This window comes from Chaetomium fimeti, assembly GCF_033439085.1.
Source record: "Chaetomium fimeti strain CBS 168.71 chromosome Unknown B0H64scaffold_3, whole genome shotgun sequence".
NCBI classification, from domain to species: Eukaryota; Fungi; Ascomycota; class Sordariomycetes; order Sordariales; family Chaetomiaceae; genus Chaetomium; species Chaetomium fimeti.
This window is the reverse complement of record NW_026944331.1, coordinates 819,811-845,252: the sequence shown is the minus strand read 5'-3', so window position 1 is coordinate 845,252 and position 25,442 is coordinate 819,811. Positions and strand designations below refer to the sequence as shown.

General features: G+C 57.7%; 8 protein-coding genes across 8 annotated transcripts; 2 read left to right on the top strand and 6 right to left on the bottom strand.

Moving 5' to 3' along the window:
* The first annotated feature begins 1,395 nt into the window (after nucleotides 1-1,395).
* Nucleotides 1,396-2,941, top strand: B0H64DRAFT_390440 (kinase-like domain-containing protein). The gene is made up of 2 exons (XM_062803404.1): nucleotides 1,396-1,418; nucleotides 1,789-2,941. Exon 2 carries the CDS (start codon nucleotides 1,795-1,797, stop codon nucleotides 2,776-2,778), a length of 984 nt encoding a protein of 327 aa, XP_062660346.1. The 5' UTR covers nucleotides 1,396-1,418; nucleotides 1,789-1,794; the 3' UTR covers nucleotides 2,779-2,941.
* Nucleotides 2,942-3,004: 63 nt separating this feature from the next.
* On the bottom strand, nucleotides 3,005-5,728 carry B0H64DRAFT_356461 (aconitase family-domain-containing protein). Its single transcript, XM_062801600.1, has 2 exons — nucleotides 5,604-5,728; nucleotides 3,005-5,546 (listed from the first exon to the last, which is right to left on the bottom strand). The coding sequence occupies exons 1-2, from the start codon at nucleotides 5,646-5,648 to the stop codon at nucleotides 3,156-3,158; spliced, it is 2,436 nt and encodes an 811-aa protein (XP_062660345.1). The 5' UTR covers nucleotides 5,649-5,728; the 3' UTR covers nucleotides 3,005-3,155.
* A 224-nt stretch (nucleotides 5,729-5,952) lies between these two features.
* On the bottom strand, nucleotides 5,953-8,502 carry B0H64DRAFT_473024 (uncharacterized protein). Its single transcript, XM_062807971.1, has 4 exons — nucleotides 8,373-8,502; nucleotides 7,614-8,269; nucleotides 7,528-7,563; nucleotides 5,953-7,472 (listed from the first exon to the last, which is right to left on the bottom strand). Exons 1-4 carry the CDS (start codon nucleotides 8,378-8,380, stop codon nucleotides 6,298-6,300), a joined length of 1,875 nt encoding a protein of 624 aa, XP_062660344.1. The 5' UTR covers nucleotides 8,381-8,502; the 3' UTR covers nucleotides 5,953-6,297.
* Nucleotides 8,503-9,580: 1,078 nt separating this feature from the next.
* Nucleotides 9,581-10,402, bottom strand: B0H64DRAFT_320121 (Cut8 six-helix bundle-domain-containing protein; the record flags this gene model as incomplete). The annotated part of the gene is made up of 1 exon (XM_062800451.1): nucleotides 9,581-10,402. One exon carries the CDS (start codon nucleotides 10,400-10,402, stop codon nucleotides 9,581-9,583), a length of 822 nt encoding a protein of 273 aa, XP_062660343.1.
* A 1,548-nt stretch (nucleotides 10,403-11,950) lies between these two features.
* B0H64DRAFT_390430 (uncharacterized protein) lies at nucleotides 11,951-13,705 on the top strand. The gene has a single exon (XM_062803403.1). The coding sequence runs from the start codon at nucleotides 12,060-12,062 to the stop codon at nucleotides 13,440-13,442; it is 1,383 nt and encodes a 460-aa protein (XP_062660342.1). The 5' UTR covers nucleotides 11,951-12,059; the 3' UTR covers nucleotides 13,443-13,705.
* A 639-nt stretch (nucleotides 13,706-14,344) lies between these two features.
* On the bottom strand, nucleotides 14,345-17,062 carry B0H64DRAFT_372263 (uncharacterized protein; the record flags this gene model as incomplete). Its single annotated transcript, XM_062802217.1, has 2 exons — nucleotides 14,345-16,858; nucleotides 16,940-17,062. 2 exons carry the CDS (start codon nucleotides 17,060-17,062, stop codon nucleotides 14,345-14,347), a joined length of 2,637 nt encoding a protein of 878 aa, XP_062660341.1.
* Nucleotides 17,063-19,681: 2,619 nt separating this feature from the next.
* On the bottom strand, nucleotides 19,682-21,628 carry B0H64DRAFT_423215 (uncharacterized protein; the record flags this gene model as incomplete). Its single annotated transcript, XM_062805600.1, has 3 exons — nucleotides 21,316-21,628; nucleotides 20,684-20,966; nucleotides 19,682-20,591 (listed from the first exon to the last, which is right to left on the bottom strand). Exons 1-3 carry the CDS (start codon nucleotides 21,389-21,391, stop codon nucleotides 19,682-19,684), a joined length of 1,269 nt encoding a protein of 422 aa, XP_062660340.1. The 5' UTR covers nucleotides 21,392-21,628.
* A 1,526-nt stretch (nucleotides 21,629-23,154) lies between these two features.
* On the bottom strand, nucleotides 23,155-25,419 carry B0H64DRAFT_372261 (CASC3/Barentsz eIF4AIII binding-domain-containing protein; the record flags this gene model as incomplete). The annotated part of the gene is made up of 2 exons (XM_062802216.1): nucleotides 23,155-24,676; nucleotides 24,746-25,419. The coding sequence occupies 2 exons, from the start codon at nucleotides 25,417-25,419 to the stop codon at nucleotides 23,155-23,157; spliced, it is 2,196 nt and encodes a 731-aa protein (XP_062660339.1).
* Nucleotides 25,420-25,442: the final 23 nt, after the last annotated feature.

The window sequence follows — 25,442 nt, the reverse complement described above, 5'->3', positions numbered from 1 at the left end:
AGTGTTTTTGGGTTCAGCCAAGAAGTGGTGGCCTCGCAAAAAGCGCTCTAGCATACATGCAGTAGTGGCACGGCAAGTATTTTACTTGGGCGAAAGGAACATTTTTGTTCTTGTGTGATATCTCTACGCTGCGTACACAGCAAATTAGTCTGCCGCCAAGATTTATCGCTCAGTGCCCAGGGACAAAACGCAAAAACTACTTGTAATGAGAGGCAATGACCCCAAAATAGTCCAAGGTGTGGCTTACAGTCGGGGTGCTTAGGCTCATGTTTCCTGAGAACATACAAACGCCCTAGTCTAGTTTTCCTTGCACCGAACCGTAGAGCCATGCTAGCGAAAATAGCTGGAAGTCGAGCCGTTTTTTAGTTATATTAGGAACCCGACTCCGTACAGATTACCTACCTAAATTAGTCGGACCTCATAAAAATACAGTTACTGTGGTATTAACACTGTACGACACTGTAACAGGAGAATCAGTTTGACGGGAGCCGAGTCAGACTCTCCAACTCCGCCTGTGGCCTTGCTCGCCTTCTAGCTTGCTAAAGGATATTGCGAATTCGGTCAACCAACCCTATAACAAGAAATTTGCCTTGCCTTAATTCCATATCGCCATCCCTTCGGTCCTGCCTGCCACTTCGCAAGACCGAACGGTCAAGCAACGAGTCTCAATTCTCAAACCAACCATCAACACCATTACGGTGACCACTGAACGGCAGCAAGGCAGCGCCCTGACGCCTAATACCTCCGTCATACATGCAATTGTGCTCGAATCACACAAGGTCCACTGCGACGAATTGGAACAGTACGGCTGTATTGCTACCGGAAGCCGTGGATACGCCACTGAACTGAAAACTCGAGGATGTCACGTCGATACTGATTTAAGTGTGTATTCTGTTCACCAAAACTTCGACAACAACTGCCACAGGCAGCAGGAGAATTGAAACCCGACGCCGTCTCTAACGGAGACAAGCACGAAGAACCACCAGACCGCCACCCCTTCTAGCATCCGCCCGGTGCCAAAGCGTTCAGGTACCTAGTTTTCAAGTTAGGAAAGAGAAATTACGGCAAGGCAAATCGGGAAATTGGACAAGTACTTACTGGCGAAGTTGCTGGTCTTGTCGCAGCTCACCATCGTTCCAGACGAGGACTTGACCTGCCCACCGCATTTCGTAGCGTTGGTGGGATTGTTGTATCCGCAAGAGCAGTTCCAGTTGTTGACAAGGGTCGGGGCGTCCTCGATAACAGCCATGGTGAGTGGGAGTTCTTTTTTGAGTAGGAGTGTAGATAGCTTAGGAGAAGTTGTTCAGTTGATGGTGCGAGAGTTGACCTGGACATGCTGAAGGGGTGGAAGTCGAGGCTTTAATAAACGAAGCAAGACGGGGTGTGAGTCCGTGTGACCAGGTAGGGAGGACGAAGAGGTATGTTTCTCGCTTTGTTGGCTTCCATGTTGGTGATTCAACCGTCATACTGCTCTGCACCAGATTCAAAGTTGGTCTCGATGTGCCCGTCGGCGTGCCTGTTGGTGTCTCTGTTGGCGACAAGAGGGCATTCAAGCAGCCGCAACACGCCCCAACCAATGAAATCAATATGATCTCCTGTCCCGGAAAGCAGCATGTGATGGGAGATGCGTGCCACACCGCCTTTGTTTGGGTGCGCTCACCATATTTCTCCTCTCTCGGGCTGCTCCCTCCATTCTCCACGGTCTAGCGTGGGCAGTCATCTCTTCTTTGCCGTTACAAATTTTGCTATTAATTTTGACATATCGTTCAAACAATAACAACAACACAGCAACTGATGCTCAACTGGCCCGACATGGAACCACCTATCCACGTGAGAGACTCAGTTCAGCAGATCGATGCGGACTCATGGCTCGTCGGAAGGAAGCACGTCCTCCGCCGCGCCCAAGGTCCAGCAGAGGGACCTTGCCTCTGGGTGAACCCCAGCAACACTTCGTATTACACGCTCACCGACGCCCCAGTTCCCCAGCCTGCCACCACCCCGCTCTTCCCCGACGGACACGCCCGCCAGATCCACGACGCGGGCGACATATCCGCCGTATTCAGCTTCGCCAACGAGATCATCATCAAGATCAGGCTCGCCACCGCCTCAACCCGGCGAGAACCCGAAACCCTCGCGTTTCTCTCAAAACAGAAACTCAGCTTCGACATCCCCACCGTCCTCTCCCACGCCGAACACGCCGGCAAGACCTACCTGATCGAGCCCTTCGTCCCCGGCACGCGGCTCAACGAAGCGTGGTGGGACATGACAGAGCAGGAAAAGGAACACGTCGTCACCCGCGTCGCGCAGGTCTGCGCCGACATCAGGGTGTTCGAGTCCGACGCTTTCACTAACTCGGACGCCAACTGGATGGACCCGCTGCGGGAAACGCCCGACGATAGGGTGGGTGTCGTGCAGCAGCAGTGCGTGGCGCTGGGGATGGACTGTTCGGTGTTTGTGCTGGCGCATAACGACCTGGGGCCGACCAACATTATTGTTGATGGGGACCGGGTGGTGGTGATCGACTGGGAGATGGCCGGGTATGTGCCGTTGGAGTGGGTGCGGACCAAGTTTGCTATCTGTGGTGTCTTCGGCGTGGAACGCGTGCACAGGCAACCTGATGGCGAGTGTCCAGTGCGGGTTGAGCGGAATGGTGAGTATCCGATGCGTGTTGAGAGGGGGCTGGGGGAGATGGGGTTTCCGGAGGTCACTGCGGCGTATAAGCGGATGGATGACATGCGTGAAGTGGAATGGAAGAAAAGCCGGCCGTGGCTTCAGTGAGGGGACAGCATCAGAGGCTTCAGGGAACACACCCCCTTATACTGCCAGTGACATCCAATACTACAACCCGCCCTCGAGACCTCCGGAGAAAAAGCCTTAGTAAGTGAAGGGAAGATTCCTTCCTCGCTCCCATAGACGCAATTTAACTGAAGTTTCGCTCCAATGAAACCAACTGTGTATCATGCAATAGACAAAGTCAATGAGTGAAACAGCAGTAGATCAAAACCTCTTTTTTATATTCCAACCCCCCTCCACCATCCATGGCAGTGACTTCGGGGTATACCGCCTCGAGCCTAGTCTAGCCTTTATCTAACACACACAACGCCAACAAATACCACCACTCACTCACTCACCACCACTCACCCCTCCCCCACCACTCAAAGCGCCCCCTTCGCCAACAAATTCAACGCGCTCCCGGCCAAGATAAACTTAGCCTGGTCCTCACTCACCGCATGGCGCACCGGCACATCAAACACCTCCCCACCCCCCCCCTTCTTAGTCACCCTCAGACTAACCTCCCCGCGCCCGCCATTCCTCAGCATATCATACAACCCCACCGTCGCGACGGCATCGCCGGCGCCGATACGGTCGTAGTCGGCCGGGTCCGCAAACGTCAGCGGCACGACCCCCTGCTTCTTGAGGTTGGTCTCGTGGATGCGGGCGAAGCTCTTGCAGAGGACGATGCGGGCGCCGAGGTAGCGGGGCTGGAGCGCGGCGTGCTCGCGCGCGGAGCCCTCGCCGTAGTTGTGCTCGGCGACGACGAGCCAGGGCCGGCCGCGCTGCTTCCACTTCAGGGCGAGCCCGGGGATGGTGTGGCGCGAGCCGTCGGCGCCGTCGTCGTAGTCGTACGCCGCGTTGACCTCGCCCGTCTCCGCGTTGACCGCCGTGTTGAGCGTGTTGGCGCTGATGTTGGCCAGGTGGCCCTTGTACTTGAGCCACGGCCCTGCGGCGGAGATGGTGTCGGTCGTGCACTTGCCCGTCACCTTGACCAGCACCCGCACGTCCTCCAGGTCGGAGTCTGGGAAGGGGTCGAACGGCTCGAGCAGGGCGAGCCGCTCGGATGAGGGGGAGATGGCGACCGGGACTGACGGGTTGGGCGGCTGCGACGCGACGGCGAAGGCTTCCTTGCCTTGCTCGAAGGGGGTGAGAGGGCCCTCGAGGCCGCGCGGGGCCGGGAAGCGGAACTCGGCGCCCGAGGGGGTCGTGAGGGTGTCGGTCATGGGGTTGAAGGTGGTGGACCCTGCGTAGGCCATGGCGGTCACGATTTCGGGGGAGGCGAGGAAGTTCATGGTGTCGGGGTTGCCGTCGTTGCGTCCGCGGAAGTTGCGGTTGTACGAGGTGAGGATGGCGTTGGGGGTGCCCTTCTCCACGCCGTCGACGCGTTTCCACTGGCCGATACACGGCCCGCAGGCGTTGGAGAGGAGGATGCCACCGGCCTTGGTGAAGTTCTCGAGCGTGCCGTCTCTCTCGAGGGTTGCCCGGATTTGCTCGCTGCCGGGGGTGATGTAGAAATCCGCCTTGGGCTTGAGGCCGGCCTTCTCCGCCTCGCGAACGATGCTCTCGACGCGCGTCATGTCCTCATACGAGCTGTTGGTGCAACTGCCAATCAAACCAGCAGACAGCTTCTCGGGCCACTGCTCCTCCTGAACCGTCTTCTTGAACAGGGACAGCGGGATGGCGAGATCCGGGGTGAAGGGGCCGTTGATGTGGGGCTCAAGCTTGGAGAGGTCGATCTCGATGAGCTGGTCGTACTCTGCCCCCTCGTCGGCCTTGAACCTGAAGTGGGCGTCCTCACCGGCAGCGGCACCGGCGCCCCGGAAGTTCTGGAAGATGTTGGCATTTTTGCTGGCCTGTTCCCTCCGGGTCGACTTCAAGTACCGGCTGGAGGCTTCCGTATAGGGGAAGATGGACGTAGTAGCACCGATCTCGGCTCCCATGTTGCAGGCTGTCGCCATGCCCGTGAGGCTCAACGTGTCGACGCCGGGCCCAAAGTACTCAACGATATAGCCGGTACCACCGCGGACGGTGAGCAGCCCAGCGAGGTGGAGAATCAAATCCTTGGGGGATACCCAGTCGTTCAGCTGGCCGGTCAACTTGACACCCAGGATCTTGGGGGCCTTCAACTCCCAAGGAGCACCGACGAGCGCCTCGACAGCGTCCGCACCGCCCACACCAATGGTAATGGTAGTGAGCCCACCAGCGTTGGGAGAATGACTGTCGGTTCCGAGCATCATCAGACCAGGCAGAGCGTAGTTCTCGAGCACGGTCTGGTGGATGATGCCGGCTCCCGGGGGCCAGAAGTCGATGCCGTATTTCTTGGCGGCCGACTCGAGGAAGTCAAACACCTCCTGGTTCATCTTAATACCCGCCGACAGGTCGTCATCGGCACCGCGCTCGCCCACGATCAGGTGGTCGCAGTGGATGCTCGCGGGGATGGCGGTCTGAGGCAGGTTGCAGGACATAAACTGGAGCAGGGCCATCTGGGCGGAGGCGTCCTGCATGTTGACACGGTCAGGCCGTAGCTTGAGGTTGGCGTTGCCGCGGACGTCGCGGCCATTGTTGGTGTTCTCGGAGAGCAGTGACTCCTCGACCTTGTCCAAGTGGCTGTACAGGATCTTTTCGGCGAGCGTTAGCCGCTGTGTGCCCAGCACCCGGCGGACCTCGGAGTACTTGTTGTAGAGCCTGTCGTACGTCGGGGGTAGCAGGGGTCCGTTTGAGTATGGTCGTGTGCCTGCGACTCGGCGGAGTTGTTGTGCGTGGAAGGCCCTCTGAGAACTCTGTTAGCGACTTTTTTGTGTAACAGAGAATATTTGTTAAAGACGCACCTTCAGGGCCGCGCCTGACCGGCTGGCGAGATCAATTGACCTCATGGTTGCTATCCCCGTTGCCAAGTGCGTCACTGCTGCCGGGCTCAACGAGGGCGACGGGGAAAAAAATATCGGGTTCCGGGCATGGCAGCAAGGGTCTCAGGTCTCCGATTCCGGAACCGAAAATCTGGGGAACCGGGGAGGCGGGTCGGGTTGTGGGTGCTACTGAGCCTATCACGGCCCGAGCAATGCTAAGCAGCAATGCTCAAGTAAGTGTAAGTGTTGAAGCATAATGCCAAAAATATCAAACGAGGTTTTAACTAGTTAGAAGCCGGCGATCTGACCAAAATATCAGATTGGCGTGTAATGATAGTTCCCTGCCTTACATGAGTAAAAATATACGGGGATATTTGCAATATTAGCAAAGGTAAAAATCATATAAAGGTGCCTCCAAAACCTACAACCATGAGGATTCATCAGTCTACCTGCCATAAAACAAACACACGCCGGCCCCTTCCCACCCCGGCCGATCTAACCCATGATCAACCTCGACCTCTGTACGCCATACAACGCCTCTCAGACAATCCCCTGCCTTTTGACGCCAACAAGAAGAGCAAAGTAGTTAGCCGAGTAAGCAAATATAAACCTCGCAGCAAGAACAACGACGACTTCCCTTCCAAAACCCCTCTCACAACCGACGTGCAAGCCATCCTCAAGAAGTCCGCTGCCTCTTCAAATCCGGCCCCTTCCCCATCCCCCCACCAATCCCAATCCCACCACCACCACCGACAAGAGTATTACTCGACACATCCCCCAACGGCACCCTCCCCATCCCGCCGCCATTCACACCCACACCCACACCCACACCCACACCCACACCCGCACCCGCACCATAACTCGGTCCATCCCCCCCCGCAGGCCGCTTGACAGTCAGCGGACGGAACTGCCCACGGTTTCCCATCGGGCTAGACGAACCTGGGGCGCCGATCCGTCGCGCGTGATCCAGCTGCGGGTTGACCATGTTCCCCGTCCTCGGTCCCGCGGCGGCACCACCAGCACCAGTAGCACCGGCGGCGGCGGTAGGTGGGCCGGGACGAGCAGCAGCAGCGGCAGGCGGGCCGGGACGGGTAGCAGCAGCAGCACCGGCGGCGGCGGAAAAGCCTTGGGCATTCCCCGCGCCACCACCACCAGCACCAGTAACAGCAATTCCATTAGCATTACCGTCAACCGCTGCGTCGTCAGTCTTGATCCCGGGCACGTGCTGCCCCTGTCGTGTTAGTGGTTTGCTCGCTGAGTGGTCGACCCCTGGCGTCCGCCGGATCGAGGGGCTTTCCAGACGCGGGTTGAAGACCTGTCCCGGCTTGCGGTCAAACTCGCCCGATTTGATGGCCTTGTCGGAGACGCCCTTTATCGCGCGGGCGGATAGGAAGCCGCCGGCTTCGCCGGCTGGCGGTTCAGTGTTGACATTGGCGTGGCCGGGCTGGGGGGGTGTCATGTGGATTGGGGGGGGTTGGTTGTGGTTTTGGTTAGCGTTGTTGGGTTGGGGCTGGGGCTGGGGCGCGGGACGAGTCTGGTTGAATTGCTGCGGCGGGCGAGCGGCGCCGGGAGGGCCGCGGGCGGCTGCTCCAGGGAAGTTGTTGGGACCAGGCCTCGCGGGTTGCTGGACCGGGGTTTGTGGCGCCTGTCGCGGAGGGTTGTTGCCTGTTGAACCTGTCCTTGCTAACTGTCTGGCTGGCGGTTGCATGAGATTGTTCCCCCCATTCTTCGGTTGGTTGTGGCCCACGTTAGATACGCTGGACTGGTTCGATTTTGTCTCGTTTGAGTTTGGCAGAGCGATTTCGTCTGGGTTACCCTCGTCGGCCATGTTGAAGTCTGCCTCGTCCAACTCTGTGAAACGGTTAGTTCACACTGAGCAAGATCAACACTTATACCAGCTACTTACCCTCCAGAAAATCCTCGAAAGACTCCTCGGTCGACACTATCGTCATGATTAGCGCACGTGTCTTCTCGAAGCATACCCGGGCTTACATTGGGGTGGCAGTGGCCGCGCCGGGGCCGCCGGTTTTTCGTCCTTGGGCTCCTCGACACTCTTCACTTCCTTCTTGACCACCACGTAGTCTGGGTGCCGATACAGACGACTCTCGTCAAACTTGGGCGCTGGCGCCTTCATCTTCTTAGCGTTATCCAGAAACGCCTTGTCATAGATGCAGTTCCCGAGCATGTTGCCAAACTGTCGCATTGCTCTCTTCAGCGCGTCTGTGGTGGCCTCTTTCTTGGCCTTCTCCCAAGCCGCTCCCTTCGTCCTGGCGTTGTCACTGAATGCATACCCAACATCCTCACGGTACGTTCCGTCGCGCAGTGTGATGCGCATGGTGACAGACAGGCCGACGTTGACCTTCCCATTCCCCTTTTCCTCCTCGTAGTCTTTTTCCATGCCTACGACGGCCGAGGACCACCCGTTGAAGCCGAAGATTTCGTTGGCAAGCGTGATGCATTTGTCGCCGGGAATGTAGAGATACTTCGAATTCGGCCCCGTATTCCCTACTCGCGTTGAGAGGAACTCTGGGCCGAGCTGTTTTTTGAGTTGGCTCTGGATCCTGGCGGCTTCTTGGGGGGTGTACTCGAACAGGCGTTGCGGGGGCTCTTCGAACATGTTGGCAGCCTGCTTATGCTGGTCGCCTGGGCTGTATTACACACAGATCAGCTTCTAGATCACTAAGTGGGTAGGTAGACTCTCGCATGCGTCGACGGGTAGCGACGCGATGGAGGAGCCGGATGGTAACATACGCGGGCATTGTGACGACGGATTGTATGAGAGGTGATCTCGCACGAAACTCTACAGAGCAGTTTCGAAGGGATATGAGTAGAGATCAATTCGAGAGTGGATCTGGTCCTGTGTGAGGTGCCTGTGGGACTGCGTGCCTGACCGCGTGTTGCGGGCGCGACGCGGCGGTGGGGCACGTCCACCACAGGCTGTCACGTGAATGGTTGCCCGAGCGCCGTCACCTCCCCTCACCCCACCAAACACTGCCATCCATCAGGGACCAAGTGTGCTGGGGCTCAGGTTGCAGCTGGCGCCAGCTAACCGGCCCCAGTCAGCGACTCCGGACGTTTTGGCCTCACAACGCCTGCAAAAGCCCACGACATGTAACCCACAATCACGGTGGAATAGATTTATAGAACGCAGTATGGAATTCACGAGAGATATAGATCAGAAACCGGGTAAATATGATCTACCTAGAAAATACTGCGGGCCGGAGCAGGCCCCGCCCCCATTCCAGCGTTGATCATCGACACAAGGCGGAATAATACTCGTAAAGATATATATACCCGCGTGTCGGCGCCGGTTGAAAGCTCGGGATATCGTTTGGGTGGGTATGCTCATAAATCGGACATGTAGGGATGGAAAGGAGAGCTCAGAACCCTAGTGCCCTAGACGAAAGAAATGGCACGGAACAGTAACCCAGCGACGATTTGAGTGTTGCTGGATATCGACAACACAACGGTTCATCAACCGGGTCAAGAACCGGTAAAGAAGGTGAGCGACAAAAGCACGCATTAGCCACAAGCATGGAAAGCCAAATACCTGCAATTCCTGTATGTACCGCATCAGACAAGCCCAGAAAAAACACACTAGTCCCAAACTACCGACCACCCGACGACAACAAAACGGACCGCGACAGGGCCGTACAACCAGAGATACAAAACTAGACTTAACATCTCCGCCGACTCAATGATTCCTCCGCTGCCAAAAGCTGACGGTGCGGAGCAAACCACCAGTACATAGGAAAAGCTAACGATGGATATCAGAGGTATGAAGGAAAATATGAACGCCGTTGGCCAACCCCCCTTCCTCAAGCCCCAAAAGTCTATGCCTCCCATCCGCGATGCCCGGTGCAGAAATTAAAAGAAATAGTCGTGATGTCATCGGTGATGCCAGCGAGCGCTCAAACAGAACAATCAGACTGGCCAGTCACACTCATGATCGCCGCTTTTTACCAGGGGCCGACACGGACGGGCGAGCCGTAGTTGCCGCTGATCAGCTGGTTCAGGATCGAGTTGGGGTCGGACAGCCCGGACGCCGGGGCGGCGTTGGGGTTGTTGCCGGCCCAGGGCACCTCGGTCGCCATGGCGGCCATCGCTTGTTCCATCTTTCCGCCCGATTGCTCGTTGTGCTTGGCCAGTCTCTGGTCCCAGCCGCCCGTGTGCAGGACGAATCCTCCTCCCCTCTTTGCGGCCTCGGTGATCACAAGCGCCCATGCACCCGATATCTCGTCGTATGCATTATCCTTGTGGTGTCGATATTGTTGGCTCTCCCAGTCCGGCAGTTCGTGGATGACTTTCGTCGCAGCGTCGAGGTATTGTAATGAGATGTTGGTCTGCTGTTCGACGGGCGGGAGGAACTGGGGTGTGAAGTCGGAGATGGCATCGACAAGCGCGGCCAGAGGTTGCTTCACCCGGAAGTATGTGTAGTCGGAGCTGGATTGGCCGAAAGGGACCGCAGCCCGTAGTTTTGCCTGATAATCGCCCAGGACCTGGAGTGCCGAAGCGGCCGATGGCCGGGGCGCACCCGTGATCACCTCCCGGCCGATATCCGGATGCCGCTCGCAGATGGTCTGGAGGACTGTGCACAATTGTGTGTTGTCGAGGGTCTCGAGAAGTCGGGGTAGCGATAGCGGGCGGCCCGCCATGTCGGCGCCGCCTCGGGGTTTCTTCGCCGGCCTCGCAAGCTGTCGCGAGGATATCGCCGGCGAGCTAAGTGGCGAGAGCGACATCTCATCGCCATCGTCGTCGGCTTTCCGCTTCCTGGACGCCATATTGTATTGCGGTACTGCGAAAGGGTCAATAAATCTGACTCGGGGCTCCGGTGCTGCGGAAAATAGCCGTTTCCTGCTCCTTATCATTGTGTATCACGGGGCGGATAGCGTCCGGGAGAGGCGGAGATGGGAGTGTCAGGAGACGAGCTTACCAGGGAGCGTCGGTGGGAGCCGAGAGGTTTCGCACTGAAGGGGAAAGGTCGGGGGTTGCGGCGATAAAAGGACGCTCATTGTTCGCCCAGCGCAACGTAGCAAAGTGACTAGCCACCAACGAGCTGGCGGGACGACAAACGCCTGTTGCGATTTGCCGGATTGTCCAGCTCAGTGAGTGAAATGGGGGAGGTTGAGACGACAAGGCCTGTGGGGTGGGAAAATTGAGGAGGTGCTGCGGCGCAAAGCATCCATCCAGGCTCGGCTACCCCAGTCCAAGCAGCCAGTCAGGGTGTGATGTGTGGCCGAGAGGCAGAAGCAAGAAAGTGGAACTGCGACGAAAGTCACCGCTCGTTTTGGCCTTTGTTGTGGACGCAAGGGTTGCAAACTAACTGTGCCTGGCATTCCATTCTACAAATCTAACTACAAATGGTAATTTGGCCGCACGGCCCAACTGGCACATGCACCCGTCGCTTGCCGTGTGGACCGTTTCTTGCTCTCCACTGTGCAACGCTTGAGCGCCGCACTTCGTTTGCCCCGAGAGCGAACAGCAGTGGACTCCGCTGGTGTATTATGGAAGCAGGTTAATACAAACCTGTTCATACCCGAACCAGGGCCCTGGCACATGTGTGTAGCCGCGAGGAGTGACAACGGAGCCGTCGAAGCCGTCATAACCGTAACTAGCCAATTATCGAGCACAACTCCTCCAGGTCGCCCTGGATGCTGCCGCGTGGCAAGGGAGGCTTTGTACTTGGACGTATTGCGCACGCGAGCTGCAAACGGGCCGGCCTCGTCTCAGTGGGAGCGACGTCAGCTTGCTCGTTTGCTCGACCCCAGAAGCGAGCGTGCGTCTGATTGCGACTGATGTGAGATGCGGGAAGCTGCGCCTCTGCGTTATTACCAAAACAAAGACGAGGGTTCCAGGCCAGTCCGGTCCAGGTTTAGGATTTATCTTGATGCAATTCAGACCACCTACGCCCATAGGTGCGTACCTGCCGAGGTATTATGGCGAACTTTGCAATCGTGCCAAACCTCCATACTGTGTATACCGTCGATGTCCATGGTGAATAGGTCCACACCTGGGTAGGTATGGACGATAGATTCGCACTTACGGTCCTTCGTGGAGAGTGGAGGTAAGACTTGCGTATCAACACACATTCGTTGTTCATTATTGGTAAACCAAGCTGCCCATGTGATGCGGCATTCGATAGTATCAGTGGCTGACAGAAAACACCCGACCAAGGTGGTCTTGGGTGTGTCCAGTCCACGCACATCCATTTGGAGAAGCTGGTGGTGCACTTGGCTGGACTTGGAGTGGGTTGGGGATGCTGCCCCGCATTCCGGGCCTGGAAGGTACGCTAAAAATGGAAGCAGAGCGCTTATCGCTTATCAACCGGGAAATTTTCGAAGAAGTTCAGGGCATCTTGTTGATGGGTCTCGGGGTTGAATTGACACAGAAGCTCTCACTCGACCAACCGGATAGCTCACCCCAGATCCATCATACACAATGGCAAAGAAAGACCCAGAAGAGATCGTCTTCGAGGAGCAGCAGACCGACGCTTCCTCCAAGAAACGGAAGTCCGCCCTCGACGAAATACAAGTCGACCTTTCGCTCCCTGAGCCTCCCTCCAAAAAGGCACGCCGTGCGCTCAAGAAGGGCAAGACACTGCCCGTGAAACCGACAAGTGACGACGAGGAAGATGGCGAGGATGGCAAAGCGGACGGGGCTAAGGATAGCAAGAAGAAAAAGGAGCGCTCCCCCTACGGCGTGTGGATCGGCAACCTGCGCTTCACCGTCACCAAGCCCGAGCTTCGCAAGTGGCTCGTTGACAACTCGGGCGGCAGCATTACCGACGAATCCATCACCCGAGTGCACATGCCCATGACCAAACCCGCCCCTGGGCCGGGCCCCAAGAAGGCCCCCGAGAACCGCGGTTTCGCCTACGTCGACTTTGCCACCTTTGACGCCAACGTCGCGGCCATCGCCCTCTCCGAAACCGAATGGTACCGCCGCAAGCTTCTCATCAAGGATAGCAAGAGCTTTGAGGGGCGGCCGAAGAAGGAGGAACCCGCAGCCGTCGCAGCAGACGGGACTACGAGCAAGGGGGCTGGGTCAGACGCCAAAGCCGGTGGCCCGAGTGCCGGCGCCAGCACCAAGATCTTTGTGGGCAACATGTCGTTCAACACTACCGAAGACGACTTGCACGCGCATTTTGAAAAGTGCGGCAAGATCCGCTGGATCAAGGTGGCCACGTTCGAAGACTCGGGCAAATGCAAAGGATACGGCTGGGTCAACTTCGAGGACGCCGAGGCGGCAGCGTGGGCGGTTAAGGGGTTCGTCAAGGTCCGCGAGACAGTCGAGACGCTGGAGGATTTCATGGATGTAGACGACGAGGATGCCAAGCCAGCCGGCGGCGAGGAAGCAGAGGGCGAGACCAACGACGAGCCCAAACCGTCCAACGAAAGCAACGACGAGGGCAGCGGGGCCGACTCCGACTCCGACTCTGAAGACGAAGAAAACAAAACCCCCAAGAAGAAGCCCCAAAAACCCACCACCAAAGAACCCGCCCGCATCCGCACCCGCAAGTGGTGGGTCAACCAGCTCCTCGGCCGCAACCTCAAGATCGAGCTGGCCGAGGACGACCAGACGCGCTACCACAAGCGCTTCGGCAAGGGCGCCACCGCAGCCAGGCGGCAGCAGGAACAACAACAACAATCCGAAAACAACCCCCGACAAAGGCCCGCGGGGAGACAGGACAGCAACGGGGAGCAACAGCAACAGAACGGCGGCAAGGAACAAAAGGCCATCAAGTACCAGGCCGACGTCAGCGTCGCCCGCCTGACGGGCGCGCCGGTGGCGCACCAGGGGAAGAAGGTTACTTTCGACTGAGCTTGGTTTTGCTTGCCCGGCGAAAAAGAGAAAGGAGGGGTTGGGGGGACAAACCCAACGTGGTAGCGTATCTGCGAGACAAGTCGGGATGGTGCTGTTTGATTTGGCTGGCTGGATTCACTTGACGAGTTACCTGCCAAGGCACCTAAGGGGGTTTGTTTGTTTCTTGTTCGGTGTCAAGAGCTGCGTAGTTATACCCAACATATATGTAGGAAGATATCTACCACCGCGCGGTACTTGCTGCCTACAAAGGAGTTGCGGCCTACTTACGAATTGCTATCCATCTACGAGTTGTTCATGTCCGTTTATTGTGTAGACGTCTCCCAAGCCAAGGAATTCAACATGTAGGTTAGCATCGTCCATTTGATTGTGCCCGGGCAGGGGAACAACAGACAAAACTTAAGACTTTCAGCGTCGGCAGACACACTTCACAGTCCTCACAAAACAGCACTCCATGCAAAGCAAAGTTCAGATTTCTTATTTCCCTAACCTAGCCGAGGTAAAAACAGACATCAATCTGAGCAGTACATCCTGCGGGAAGCAGACCTGGAAGGAAATGGTAAAGGAGAGCAAAGCCGTAAATAAGACTGGCCGCGAGAGAAGTGTCGAAAAACAGAGGCTAGCGAGGAGATTCTCGCATGTCCGAGTTCAACCGGCGATAGATAGCACGTTGTTTGATAGCAACTCATGGTGCTTACCGCAGTCCGTGTCCTGGCTTTGCCCCGGTGGTCCCGTGTACTGCTTTGGAAAGCCACGACGGGAAGAGTAGAGAATCCTGAGAGAACGACTCCGGTGAAAAGCAAAACAAACCATGACCCTTTCCCCAAAATGGCAAACCCAACCAAAAGAAGCCCAATGTCCCAAATAACCCCATGTATTACCCACTTGCGAGTAGTGCGCCGTTACTTCTTCAGGGAGTGGTTGCCGCCGAAGCCGAACTCCTCGTCCGAGGCGTCAAGGATGTCGTACTCCTCGTCAGTGAGGAAAGCGTCCTCAGACCCGCCCTCGACCCACTCGCTGTCCTCGCAGTCCTCGTACTCGTCCTGAGCAGAAACCGACTCGGTCTTGGACGCCCCATGGATGCTGGCAACAGGCGACTCCTTCTCCAGCTTGGGGAAAATCATCTGGCTGTGCTCAAGCTCGACCTCCGGCTCAGGCTTGACCTCCGGCTCAGCCTCGACCTTAGGCTCAGCCTCGACAACCTCGTTGTCCTGTTGCTTCTTCCGGATGACAAACTGAGGGGTTTGGGGTTGCGGCAAAAGCATCTTGGGCTGCGGTGGAAGCACATCAGGCTGCGACACCTCGGGCTGCGGTGGAAGCACCTTGGGTTGCGGGAGAAGGACCTTGGGCTTCTCAACGACGACGTCGCACCAAAGACGGTGGCCAAAGCGATCGCCCTCCTTAGTGGTCAATCGCCAGTTCGACACGATCCTGCCGGCACGCGAAGGGGTTCTGAGGAGCACGGTGAAGGGGAACTCCTCGCCGGGCTGGATGGAGGCGTAGCAGATGGTGGATTCGCACGAGAACTCGACATCCCGGGTGGCGGCAGGGTGGTTAGAGTCGAGGTGGCCCATGTAGTCGCCGCCAACAAACTTGACGGAGCAGCCGGCCGGCCACGCAACGTTGCCGCTGTTGCGAAGGACCCAAGTCTGCTCGAAGACGTGGTCAAGGCCGAAAATGGTGCCATCCTGGACGGTATCCCGGACGAAGGTGGCCACGAGATCCTTGGGGGAGACCGGGGTTTCCTCAGTCTTCTCCTTCGCCTCCACTGGTGGTGGAGAATCGAAGGTGGTCGGTTCGTAAGGGGTCGGCTCCGGCTTGGGAGAGCATGGCCTCTTCATCTCGGTCGCCGGCGGCAGGGACGTTGGGGCGGCGGGAATGGGCAGGGTTCGGAGGCGGGGAGATGCCGAGCCCGTAGGCACGGTCCAAGTGCTTGCGGCGGGAGAACGGGCCCTAGGGCGGTCGCCCATGACCGGCATCTGTCGGCCGTTCAGGTTCTCACCGGTAGTGGTCACGCTGACATGGCGCACAGGTGACTTGAACTTGATGAGAGGGTGGGTGCGGTTGTGAGAGTTGCCAGGGCTAGCCTCGCACGACGCGCAGAAATCGGTGTCGTCGCAGACGGCACACTTGAAGCGGTCGCCCACAATGTAGGTGGAGTTGGTGCGGGCGTCGGAGCACAAGGGGCCATCGCAGCAGATGCCGACGTGAACGGGCCGGTTCATCGCACGGATGCGAACACCGCCATCGTACTGGAGGGGGTCGTAGACGGGAACGAAACGATGGCCGGGGTGGATGAAGCTAGCGTTTACCACGCAATCGGAGCAGTAATCCCAATCAGGGCAGTCCAAGCACTTGTGGCGAACGCCCTTGACGCCCTTGTCGCAGCCGTCGCAAATGGCGTTGTGGGGTTGCCCACGGCCAGCGGGGAGACGGCGGGCGACCTCGTCGTCGAACCTGGTGCCCTCGACAGCCGGGACGAAGGCATGCTTGGGGTGGTGGCCGTGGCGGTTCTTGGCGAAGCAAGACCGGCAGAGGTCGAAATCTTCACAGGATGTGCAGTGGGCGAATTCGGCCTCGGGCAACTCCTGCACGCAGCAGTTGCAGGTGCGCATGCTCGAGTACACGTTGTCGTTGAAAACCGGGATGATCCTTTCCGCAACTGATACCGGGTCCGCGGCCGGCTTGGGCTGGGTCTTCTTCGGCTTGGGCTTGGGACCCAGGCGTTCTGTCGTGCTGTTGATGATGACTCCGCTCTTGACAAAGCGCTTGATGAGCCAGTGGTTGGCTCCCTTGCATGTGACACCCTGGTTGACACAAGTCTGGCAGAGGTCAAAATCGCCGTCGTCGCAGGTGGAGCAATGGTAGTGAGCGTCCGGAATGGTATTGTCGCAGCTGTTGCAACACACGGCGAAGTTGGTATGGATTGCCGGGCATTCCACATTGCAGGGCGGTGTTGGGGGCGAGGTGGTATCGGGCTGCACCGGTGATGGGTCCTCCTTAGGCGCCGGCGCTGTCGCAGAGGTGAAACTGCTCATGTCCGCGTACACTACCGGCACCAGAGGCTTGGTGTCGCCAAATTTGAAGTCGGTGATGGCGGCAATAGCGCGGAGAGCATCCGACTTGGCCTGCTGCTTGGCCTCACATTCGGGATCGGTGGATCCGGCGCTTGGGTGGCTTTCCTCTTCCTCCGGTTCGTCGGCGACCGACGCCGGCTTGGGGCCCTGCTCCTCCTCAGGCAAGTTCCGTTTGACTGTGACGCGGAGCTTGAGCTTATGCTTAGCCTTGGCAGCGCGGTATAGCTGCTTATAAACGGCTACGTTGGTCTGGTCGAGCACGACGTAAGCAGAGCCGGAGTCGGAGTAGCGCTCAAAGACGGCCTCGGTGTCGTCGGGCAGATTCAGTGCATTTCGCAACTGCAGAGCGGCTCGTCAGCGTTGATTCTCCAATAAAATGCCATGCAGCCGGCCGAAACCGAAAGCTGAAGCTGAACTTACCTTGGACTCGAGCACATCTATGCCGACGTCACGAAGTGCGAGCTTGAACCGGCGGGGATGACCGTCGAGGCTCAGCTTGACAGTGATCGGCGTGTCGGGGTCGGCTTGCGCAGCGGACGCCATCTTGAATGAGCGGCGACTACAGAAATGGCACGAACCATTCGGTCAGTAACTAATGATGAATGCAGAGGGTATTTTGATGGATGCGAGTGCGGCTGTTGCTGGGCTCATGACGACGGGACGTGCGGAGACGGCCCGGCGCGTGGGACAGAAAACCAATGGGGTTGGTGCTGCAGAGGGACGGAACTCACCCAAACGCTGCTTCTCAAGCGATGCGAAATCTTTCGCTGCTCTCTCGTCGAGATGCAAGCAGGGAAGTTGTATCCTCGTAGTATGTGCACGCGATGGATGAGGCTGCGTTGAATAAAGTCGGGGGGCGTGTGCGTTTTGCAAGAAGGAAAGAGAAGGAGGTCAGGTTGGCAGGAGCTTTCAGGTGAGGAGATAAGTGGTCGGAGCTTTCTGCATTTGAGGGGGTAGGGTACGTAACATGAACAACGGCACAGGCCTGAGGGCAATCGGATAGGTGACGGGAGTTCGCGGCTGCTGCAGGTGCAGGGGAGGTGGGTATGATGTACTTAAATGTGGTAGGACGAGTTGCCCAGGCAGACAGGCGACTCGCATTTGACGGGAGGCGAATGAATGGAATGGCTCAAGCGGCGAGCTGGCGGTGAATGAATGGGAGCGTGGGAGCGAACAGCCGGGGGTCGATGCTACCTTGGTGGCGTTATGGTGTTAAGGCCGGGCCAGGGCCCCGGGTGCGCGTCAGGCGGCCGAACCTGCTAACACGGCTTTGGTCTCTCCCCTCTTCCGGCGAGTTGCCCCACCATGTGCGCCTGGCCAGGTCTGGCCAATCCGATGCCGTCGCATCCATGGGACGACTTCAAGCCGTCATCTCCAGCCCACCTGGCCTTTGCCCGCACGCGCCCAAGCCGCCCTGCTGCCACCCAAGCGTCGGGTGCCTGGCACAGTCGCCGCCGTCACAGAACTGAATGGGGTAATTGTCAGCGAGCGGCAGCCAGACGGGAGCGGAATTTTCTGGGTTGTTCAGTTCACAGTTGACGCTGCGATTGATTGATTTTACTGCCTGGGTTGTACGGGATACCTTGCTTGTTTTTAAGGTTCACTAGGCGTTCTCATTCTTTTGCTGCAACATTACGAATACCTGTCTCTCTGTCTCTCTCGGGGTGCTTTTCTCCAAAAACATCCACGGATGGCGCCCGGGCATGAATGCACCTGTGAGCGGATGTTTGCTCCGCAGTGGAGTTACGATACCAAAGCGCTGTTAGCGCGTGGGGCCAAACGTGACGTGGGGCAGCTGGCGAGGCCCGCCTCGAGATCTGGGGCCAAGCGGAAAAGACCCATGCAGGCTGTCAAGCTCTCCAAGATTTGCCCCACCAAAGCCCACTTTCCTCGCCGCTCTTGCATTGATCAGCAACGAAAGCAGCAATCGGGGCGCGCCGGGTCGGTCTCACACTCGGGCTGAGGGGAAAGACGGCAGGATTACGTCGCTGTCTCGACCGACCGACGTCAACAGTTTGACTCGAGTCCCGAGGCTGGCGTTTCCATGGCGTAGCTGGAACACCCCGCAAGTCCAACCGCAAGGTTTATCGCAGCGTCCGGGTCGGCGGTCGGCGCTTGTAAAAGGCGAAGCGGCGAGCAGCACGACAGCCGACACTACATAACTATCTGAATCGTCCTGTGTAGTTCCAAGGTTAATGATTCAGAGTTTGGGCGTTGCTGCGGCCATCCGATCGTCAAGGGTCGGAGACCGGGCGGATTGCTCTCGGAGGAAAGCGCATGTTGCGTGCGAGCGTGCCTAGGTGCGGGACGGATGGCCCGATTGAGACGGATGGGGAAGGTCCTGCAGTGCATAATTGCTGCATTCGCGACCACCCGTGAAGTTGGGGCAGCATCGCATCGGGCCTGGACATACAAATTATTTCAATGTTAATAATTCAAGTTCTCTGCACTACCGGCGAAATCAGATGACTGCGCTTGGTATCGGGAAGAAACGGGTCAGAGAGAGTCTAGAAGGTTGCATCCCAACGAACGGTGGGTGGGATCGATCGCATCGTGTTTTAGATGACGGAGGAAGCACACGCAACTAAGTTCAGCCCCCGTTCTACAGCCTACCCGTGGCGCCCTGTCGTGCACCCTGTCCGCGTCACTCAGGGCTCACTTTTGGTGTGCTCTTTGACGCCGCCTTTCTGCCCAATCGAGGTGCTGACGGCCGGTACTCAGTGTATGTATGTACCTACTGCGTGATACAGAATACTCTCGGGTCGCCGGGCTGAACGTACTGGGTAGGACAGCATTCTAGCTCGAACGGATGAAACGGTTTTCCCGACCTTCGTTGAATATCAGTACTTTTTTCTGCATTTTTCTGCATATCCTCATTTGGAGGATGTCACCCCGCAGATAAGCAGTCTTTAGTCTGTTGGGCTGCGAAATGGAGAGCCCAAAGAACCTCAACACGGCTACGAAGTACAGACTCGCCATATGGTGAGACATAGCCCGATAGCCAAAACGCTTATTACATACCATATATCTAGTATACACAATTACTGTTCAATACTAGCGCTGCTAGGCAGGTAGGAAGTCAACAACACCAACAACACATCACGAGAATTGATTACATCACCAAGCCGTAACCCAGGCGCCCCCCGCCAGCCCACGACACCCTCACGAGTCAATGATAGCCTCCAACGCCTCAGCCAGCGCCGTCTCATCATACCTCACCTCGGGCCTCCTCTCGGCGCCCCCGCCAAGGACGACCTTCCCAGCCACGCTGACGCACTCGATGCCCAACCGACTCAGCTCCTCCACGTCCACCACCGGCCCACCCGCCGGCCCACCCGCCGGCAGGCCCCGATCATCCTCCAGATAGACCAGGTGGCTGACATAGTCCCGCAGCACCTCGTCCCGGCCCACCAGCTCGGGCCGGCGGCTCTCGACGCACGCCCGCGCGATCGCCGCCACGAAGTCCCGCGCCGTCATCGGGTCCGCCGCGGGGCCCGTCTCCCGGTCCAGCTTGCCGTTCAGGATGAGCACCTTCCGGCGGATGGTCGTCGTCGTTTCCTGGGTGCCGAGGGCCTGCCCGACGCGGCGCAGCACCAGGCTGGGGATGATGCTGGTGTAGAGGCTGCCGATGCTGTAGACGACCGTGTCGGAGGCGGCGAGGGCGTCGACGACTTTTGGGTTGGCCGTCGGCGCGATCTCGTGCCCGTACGGGTTGATGTACCACATCCGCTCGATGCGCGCCGGCAGGTCCTCCTCGTCCTCCTTGGAGAAGGCGATGTTGGGCCGCCGCAGTGCTGGCAGCGACCCCGGCAGGTTGGCGTCCTCGATCCGGTCGTGGTCCGCCGCTGTTAGTGCCGGCGCTACTTGCATGTCGTCGGGGAGCGCGGTTGGTGCTGACGGGTGGCTGATGGCTACCTGCCCCGCGATGGTGCTGCCGTCCCGCAGTCCGGCCGAGATGTGGTGGGTGAAGTTGGAGTTGATGGCGGGGAGCACCGAGACGGAGGGCGGGATGGAGCAGATCATGGAGAGGAGGTAGATTGCGGACTCGAAGGAGCCGGTGAAGATGCGGGCGCTGGAGGGAGGTAAGTTAGCGAGGTACAGTACCCGGTGTGTTCAGATGAGAGAGAGAGAGGAGAGCGGCTTGGGAGGGTTGTGATAACGTACCCGGCTAGGAACATGTTGCCCACGCTGGCGCTGGCAAAGTCGAATACGTTTGGCGGCCGAGCTCTCTTGACGATCTCTAGATTGAGGGTGTTCAAAACCGAGCGGATGAGCTCCCGCTTCGGACTCGAGATGAAACCCCAAAGCAGCGACCGCGACTCGACAATGTCCAACCATTCTGACCGAGCCCTCAGAGGGTCAGCGTCCAGGCGGTGCTCAAAGAACAGCTTGAGCGCCGACATCTCCTTGTCGTCTTCATGGTTGGGAATAAGCCGGACTAGGCGACCTAGAATAGGGGTTAGATCCCCCCCTTTCATTCTACAACCGCTCCCAACTCAGGACTCACTCCGGATATCACCAACACCTGCACAACCGTGTTAGCCAGCCACCCAGCCCGACCTTCTCACCACCATCTCTAGCTCTCATGCACTTACTCGGCCCACCGACAAATCTAATCAGCTCTGACGAACTACCGCCGTTGTCGCTGATGGGGATGACGTAATTCAACTGGCACCGTCGCTTTTCCACAATCTTATTGAACACATCCACTAAGCTATTCGCCGCCGTGCCTTGAAAAGTGATGCGTCAGTTATTACTCGTACTTCCGGGATTCCCTGCTGACAACTCGCACAAACCTCCTGAGAAGACGGTAATCCCTAACCGTTTACACCCATTATTGCCGTTGGTGGCGTCAACGATCAACGGGGCCATTGAGGGGGCGGTTGTCTCGTAAGCGGTGTAAGGATATTATTATTGGGGTGACGAGAGGTGATGGGGGGTGATGGTGTTGATGTTGGCGGCCGGAGAAGGAATGTTGTGTTATCTGACCGACTGTTACATGTGCCCCTGAATGATAAGCTCACCATTACACGACGGGGTCAGCCAAGGCATTTATAGCGTTACCATAAAACCAATTCAGGAAGCTCCGCCCGCTGCCACAACACCGCCAAAAGGCATGAACTTCCCAGCCAAAGCAAGCACTCACTCACTTACTCAACGTGTCAACATCGTATTTCCACCTCACCAAAATATGATGAAACAAGCTTCAGGACAGATTTCCCAATCCCCCATAGAACGTAGCACATGGTCGTCGTCATCGGCAGATCTGCGGAAATTGTCCAATTCCTTGATCATCGTCACGAGGGATACCGAAATGAGGCTATGTTCGGACATTGTCTCCGGAAAGCCAGATGTGTAAAATTAAACAAAAAAAAACAAAAAGAAAAAAAGAATATACATCACTTTTGATATCCCATCAAACAAGCACCAAACCAAGCCAAGCGAAGCAGCCAGCGAGGGAGAAAAGCAGCCAGAAAAGCAACGCCGCCTATGATTTGAATCATCAAAGCCTAGCCCTGACTAGTTAACGTATCTGAGAACCTCCACGGGCCAGCGCCCTTCCTGCCAAACACTGTACTATACCACCTTCCAAAGCCTAGTGCTATGCATGAAGCAACCCAGAACGACACAGTTGACATGACAAAGGGAACGGACATGAACTTTGATGCGTCGAGTCCAACTCCATCAGCGCCATGCGAAGGAAAAAGAGAGAGAAAAAACGAAGAGGACAAAAGTGACGCGACTACAGTGCCATGGAGAAAGGGCAAAAAGCCACCACCTAGGGAGACAGGCGACACCACAAAGCCAATTCCCCCACAGCAGCAAAAACAGCGGCAAGCAATTCGAAAGACAGAACAAAACAAGGGAGAGAATCATCATAGTAGAAGCCGTGTCGTGAGACACGTCCATGCCCACACCCCCCCTCGAAGAAAAAAAAAACAATACCCTTGAACCCACTTCCTCGCTCCACCCAAACCTCACAGTAAACTCGCTACGATCATCAACGATTGCCCCAAACCCCGCAAAAAAGGAGTGTGTGTGCCAGATAACTTTCCTCCTCCCCCTTCACCAGACTCTGTAATATCATCATCACCTCCACCCGCAAAAGAGAACGGATATAGCAAAGTTGTCCGCATGGTGCCAACCGAACACCCGACAGCAAGGCCGAGGGTTATAACAATGACCCGATGCCGGGATGAGTTGGAGAGGTGAAGACGCTGGCTCGTCCCACCTCTCGAATGTTGGATTAAAGATAGAGCGGATACTGGCTGATTCTTTTTCATCTTTCCTAACAGTGTCCAGTAGTAGTAGGTGTGTGAATAGGTAGGCAGGGAGTCGTCCATGACAAAGCAAGGCTCTTTGGATGATCGGAATCATTCGACAGTCCCCAAAGCTCGTAATATCCACACCCATCCTCTTCCTCCTCGTCCTCCTCGTCCTCCTCCCTTCTCTTCCCTTCTCAATCCTCACTCTTTGCCACCTCTTTCCTCCGGCCTCGACGGGGCCACCCCACTCCCGACCAAATATCCCACCTTTTCGTCAGAGCTTGCCCACTCCGGCGGCGTGGGTAGCGGCGGGGGGCGTAGGGCAAAGGGAACGCCTGCCGGTACAAACTTGCCTACAAGTCCGGCGTCCTACTGGGGATAATAGGTCATCGGCTGCTGGTAGTAGAATGTGTCTGGGCTGGGCGCCATCATGGGGGCGGGCGCCATGCCCACCATGCCAGGGCCTGCGGTATAGGGCTGGGACCCGCCGGGGAAGGAGGGCGGGTATCCCGACATCGGGGGACCCTGTGGGTAATATTCATAGTAGACCGTGCCTTGCGACTCCCGCGCGTCCACCATATTTTGCTGCTGTTGGGGTGTGCCTTGCCCGGCAGGCTGGGCGGGGGGCATCTCGCCCTGACCGGGTTGTGTGTACGGAACCGCTTGAGCTTGCTGTTGCGTCGCCCCTGGTACAAAGGTGGGGGCGGCTGCGTTGGGGCCCATGTTCGCGTTGAACGTCTGGGGATAATAGTAACCTTGCTGCGGCTGCATTGGCGCATATGGCTGGTTGTAGAAGCCGGGTTGGGCATAGGTGTTAGGCTGGAAGGGAGCGGCGTGAACTGCGCGCTCGGGAATTTGAGACAGGGGCGTAGACGACGAGAATTGGGACTGATACGAAGGGTGACGGGCGTGGGAATCTTGATGATAACCGTTGGGCAGCTGCGGCGGGACCTGCTGATGGAAGGCTTGTTGATAAGGGCCCGGCGCGTTTGTGGCCTGCTGAACGGGCGACTCGATGTTCTCGAGGGAGACGGCTTTCTGCGGCCGCGGTTGGTGCATTGGGATGGTGTTTGGTCGGCTCTCCTGAAACGTGGGTTTCAGGGGAAGAGGGTGTGTTTGGGGCTGGGGTAGTTCGTTGATGGACGCCTCAGGGGCCTTTTGGTAAACATCCGGCCTAGGAGGCATAGGCATTGTAGGCACCGGCGGTTGAGCGAAAGGGGGCAACCGGACGACGGGCCTCGTGGTGTCGGCCGGGAGGGGGGGTCGTGAGATGGTGGACCCCGTCGGCGAGAGCATGAATTCTCGGCCAATATCAGGAGCAATCGACGACCGGCGACTGAGGGCGATGCTGGGAGAGTACATGCTTCCCCCATACGCGCTTCCGCCCCAAACACTCGTCGCACGGGAAAATACGCCCGACCCCAGGACAGAGCGCGGGTTCTTACCCCGCGTCCGTTGCTGGTTCGGCCGCATGGCCCGTGGGATGAAGATAAACGACCTGTCACTCGCCGGGAAAATGTAACGCGGCATAACGGGCGGGTCATGGTACGGGATGGAAATCCGAACAGGCTTGTCGCGGCGGAGAGGGGGGCGGTGATCCGGGAGCTTGGTGTATTGCTTCAAGGCAACGCCTGGGAAGAGCTTGGGAGGACCGAGGGACGGGATAGACACCCTGATAGTCGTGTTGCCGATGTGCTTTTCGGTCGACATGGCCCTGTTGATTGCCATCTTGCTGGTCGGTGCGGTTGGGATGATGCCGTTACCGTTCGGGGGCCCTTCGCTGTTGGGGAGATAACGGCTCTGCCGAGGGGGTTGAGGGGCGGCGACCACTTCGTGCATGTCGTGTTTCCACAGCCCATTGGTGACGGGGTCCGGAACGTTATGTACCTGACTGGAAGGAGCGGTCAGCATCAGTGGCAGCGAAGGCATCCCAAGGCGACGGAAGGACGGCTCGACATACCTGATAGGAGCGAAGTGATTCCCAAACGCCCCTCGCCCGCGACCACGGGCTCCCCTGGGGAAGGGGCGGAAGCCATTCGCAGCGGGGCCAGCATGCCGGTGGTCATGCAGGAAGAAGGCGCCCCGGTTGGGGACGAAGGCTGGATCTTCATCCCTCTTCCGCCTGTACTCCTCGTGTTCCCGCCGTTTTATTTCCTGTTGCGGCAGCCGGGGTCGTTGCTGGGCAGCAGCGCTTGAGCTTACGACAATCGGTGCGGCGTCCTTAGCATGCGGTGCATGTTTTATGTCGTCAAAGTGCATTTCTTCTACCCTATTTTCCTTATCGGTAAGGGACAGTTTGCTGAGCATGGATTCGGCATCGGCTATTATGGGTATGACCGGTTTTGCGGCTGGACTCTTGGGCGGCTCAGAGCCGGTCCGGCGGCGAAACCCAGCCTTCGCGTTGCCGTTGCCGAGGGGTTTCCGTGCGCTGGGCAACGTTGGTGAGGCATCGTCGATGTTACTCGTGTCGCTGTCGTCGGCGGGGTCGTGTTCGTCGCTCGCGATCGAGCCATCCGTCACCGAATCATCATCAAGGTCGACCAGTGATTCGGGGCCGCCTTCGTCCTCGGCCTCGTCCTCAATACGGCGGCGCTGGCCGATAATCTTCCTGCGCCGTGTGCTCGCTGCGACCATTGTGTGGAAGCGGGTCCCGAGCT

Excerpts from the sequence above, each read along its gene's own strand:
- B0H64DRAFT_390430 (XM_062803403.1), top strand. The coding sequence starts at position 12,060 with ATGGCAAAGAAAGACCCAGAAGAGATCGTCTTCGAGGAGCAGCAGACC.
- B0H64DRAFT_356461 (XM_062801600.1), bottom strand. The coding sequence starts at position 5,648 with ATGAGGTCAATTGATCTCGCCAGCCGGTCAGGCGCGGCCCTGAAG. Across the intron at positions 5,547-5,603 it reads GGTCAGGCGCGGCCCTGAAG|AGGGCCTTCCACGCACAACA; the intron begins GTGCGTCTTTAA and ends CAGAGTTCTCAG.
- B0H64DRAFT_473024 (XM_062807971.1), bottom strand. Across the intron at positions 7,564-7,613 it reads GCGGCCACTGCCACCCCAAT|TGTCGACCGAGGAGTCTTTC; the intron begins GTAAGCCCGGGT and ends TCATGACGATAG. Across the intron at positions 7,473-7,527 it reads TTTCGAGGATTTTCTGGAGG|AGTTGGACGAGGCAGACTTC; the intron begins GTAAGTAGCTGG and ends ACCGTTTCACAG.
- B0H64DRAFT_390440 (XM_062803404.1), top strand. The coding sequence starts at position 1,795 with ATGCTCAACTGGCCCGACATGGAACCACCTATCCACGTGAGAGACTCA.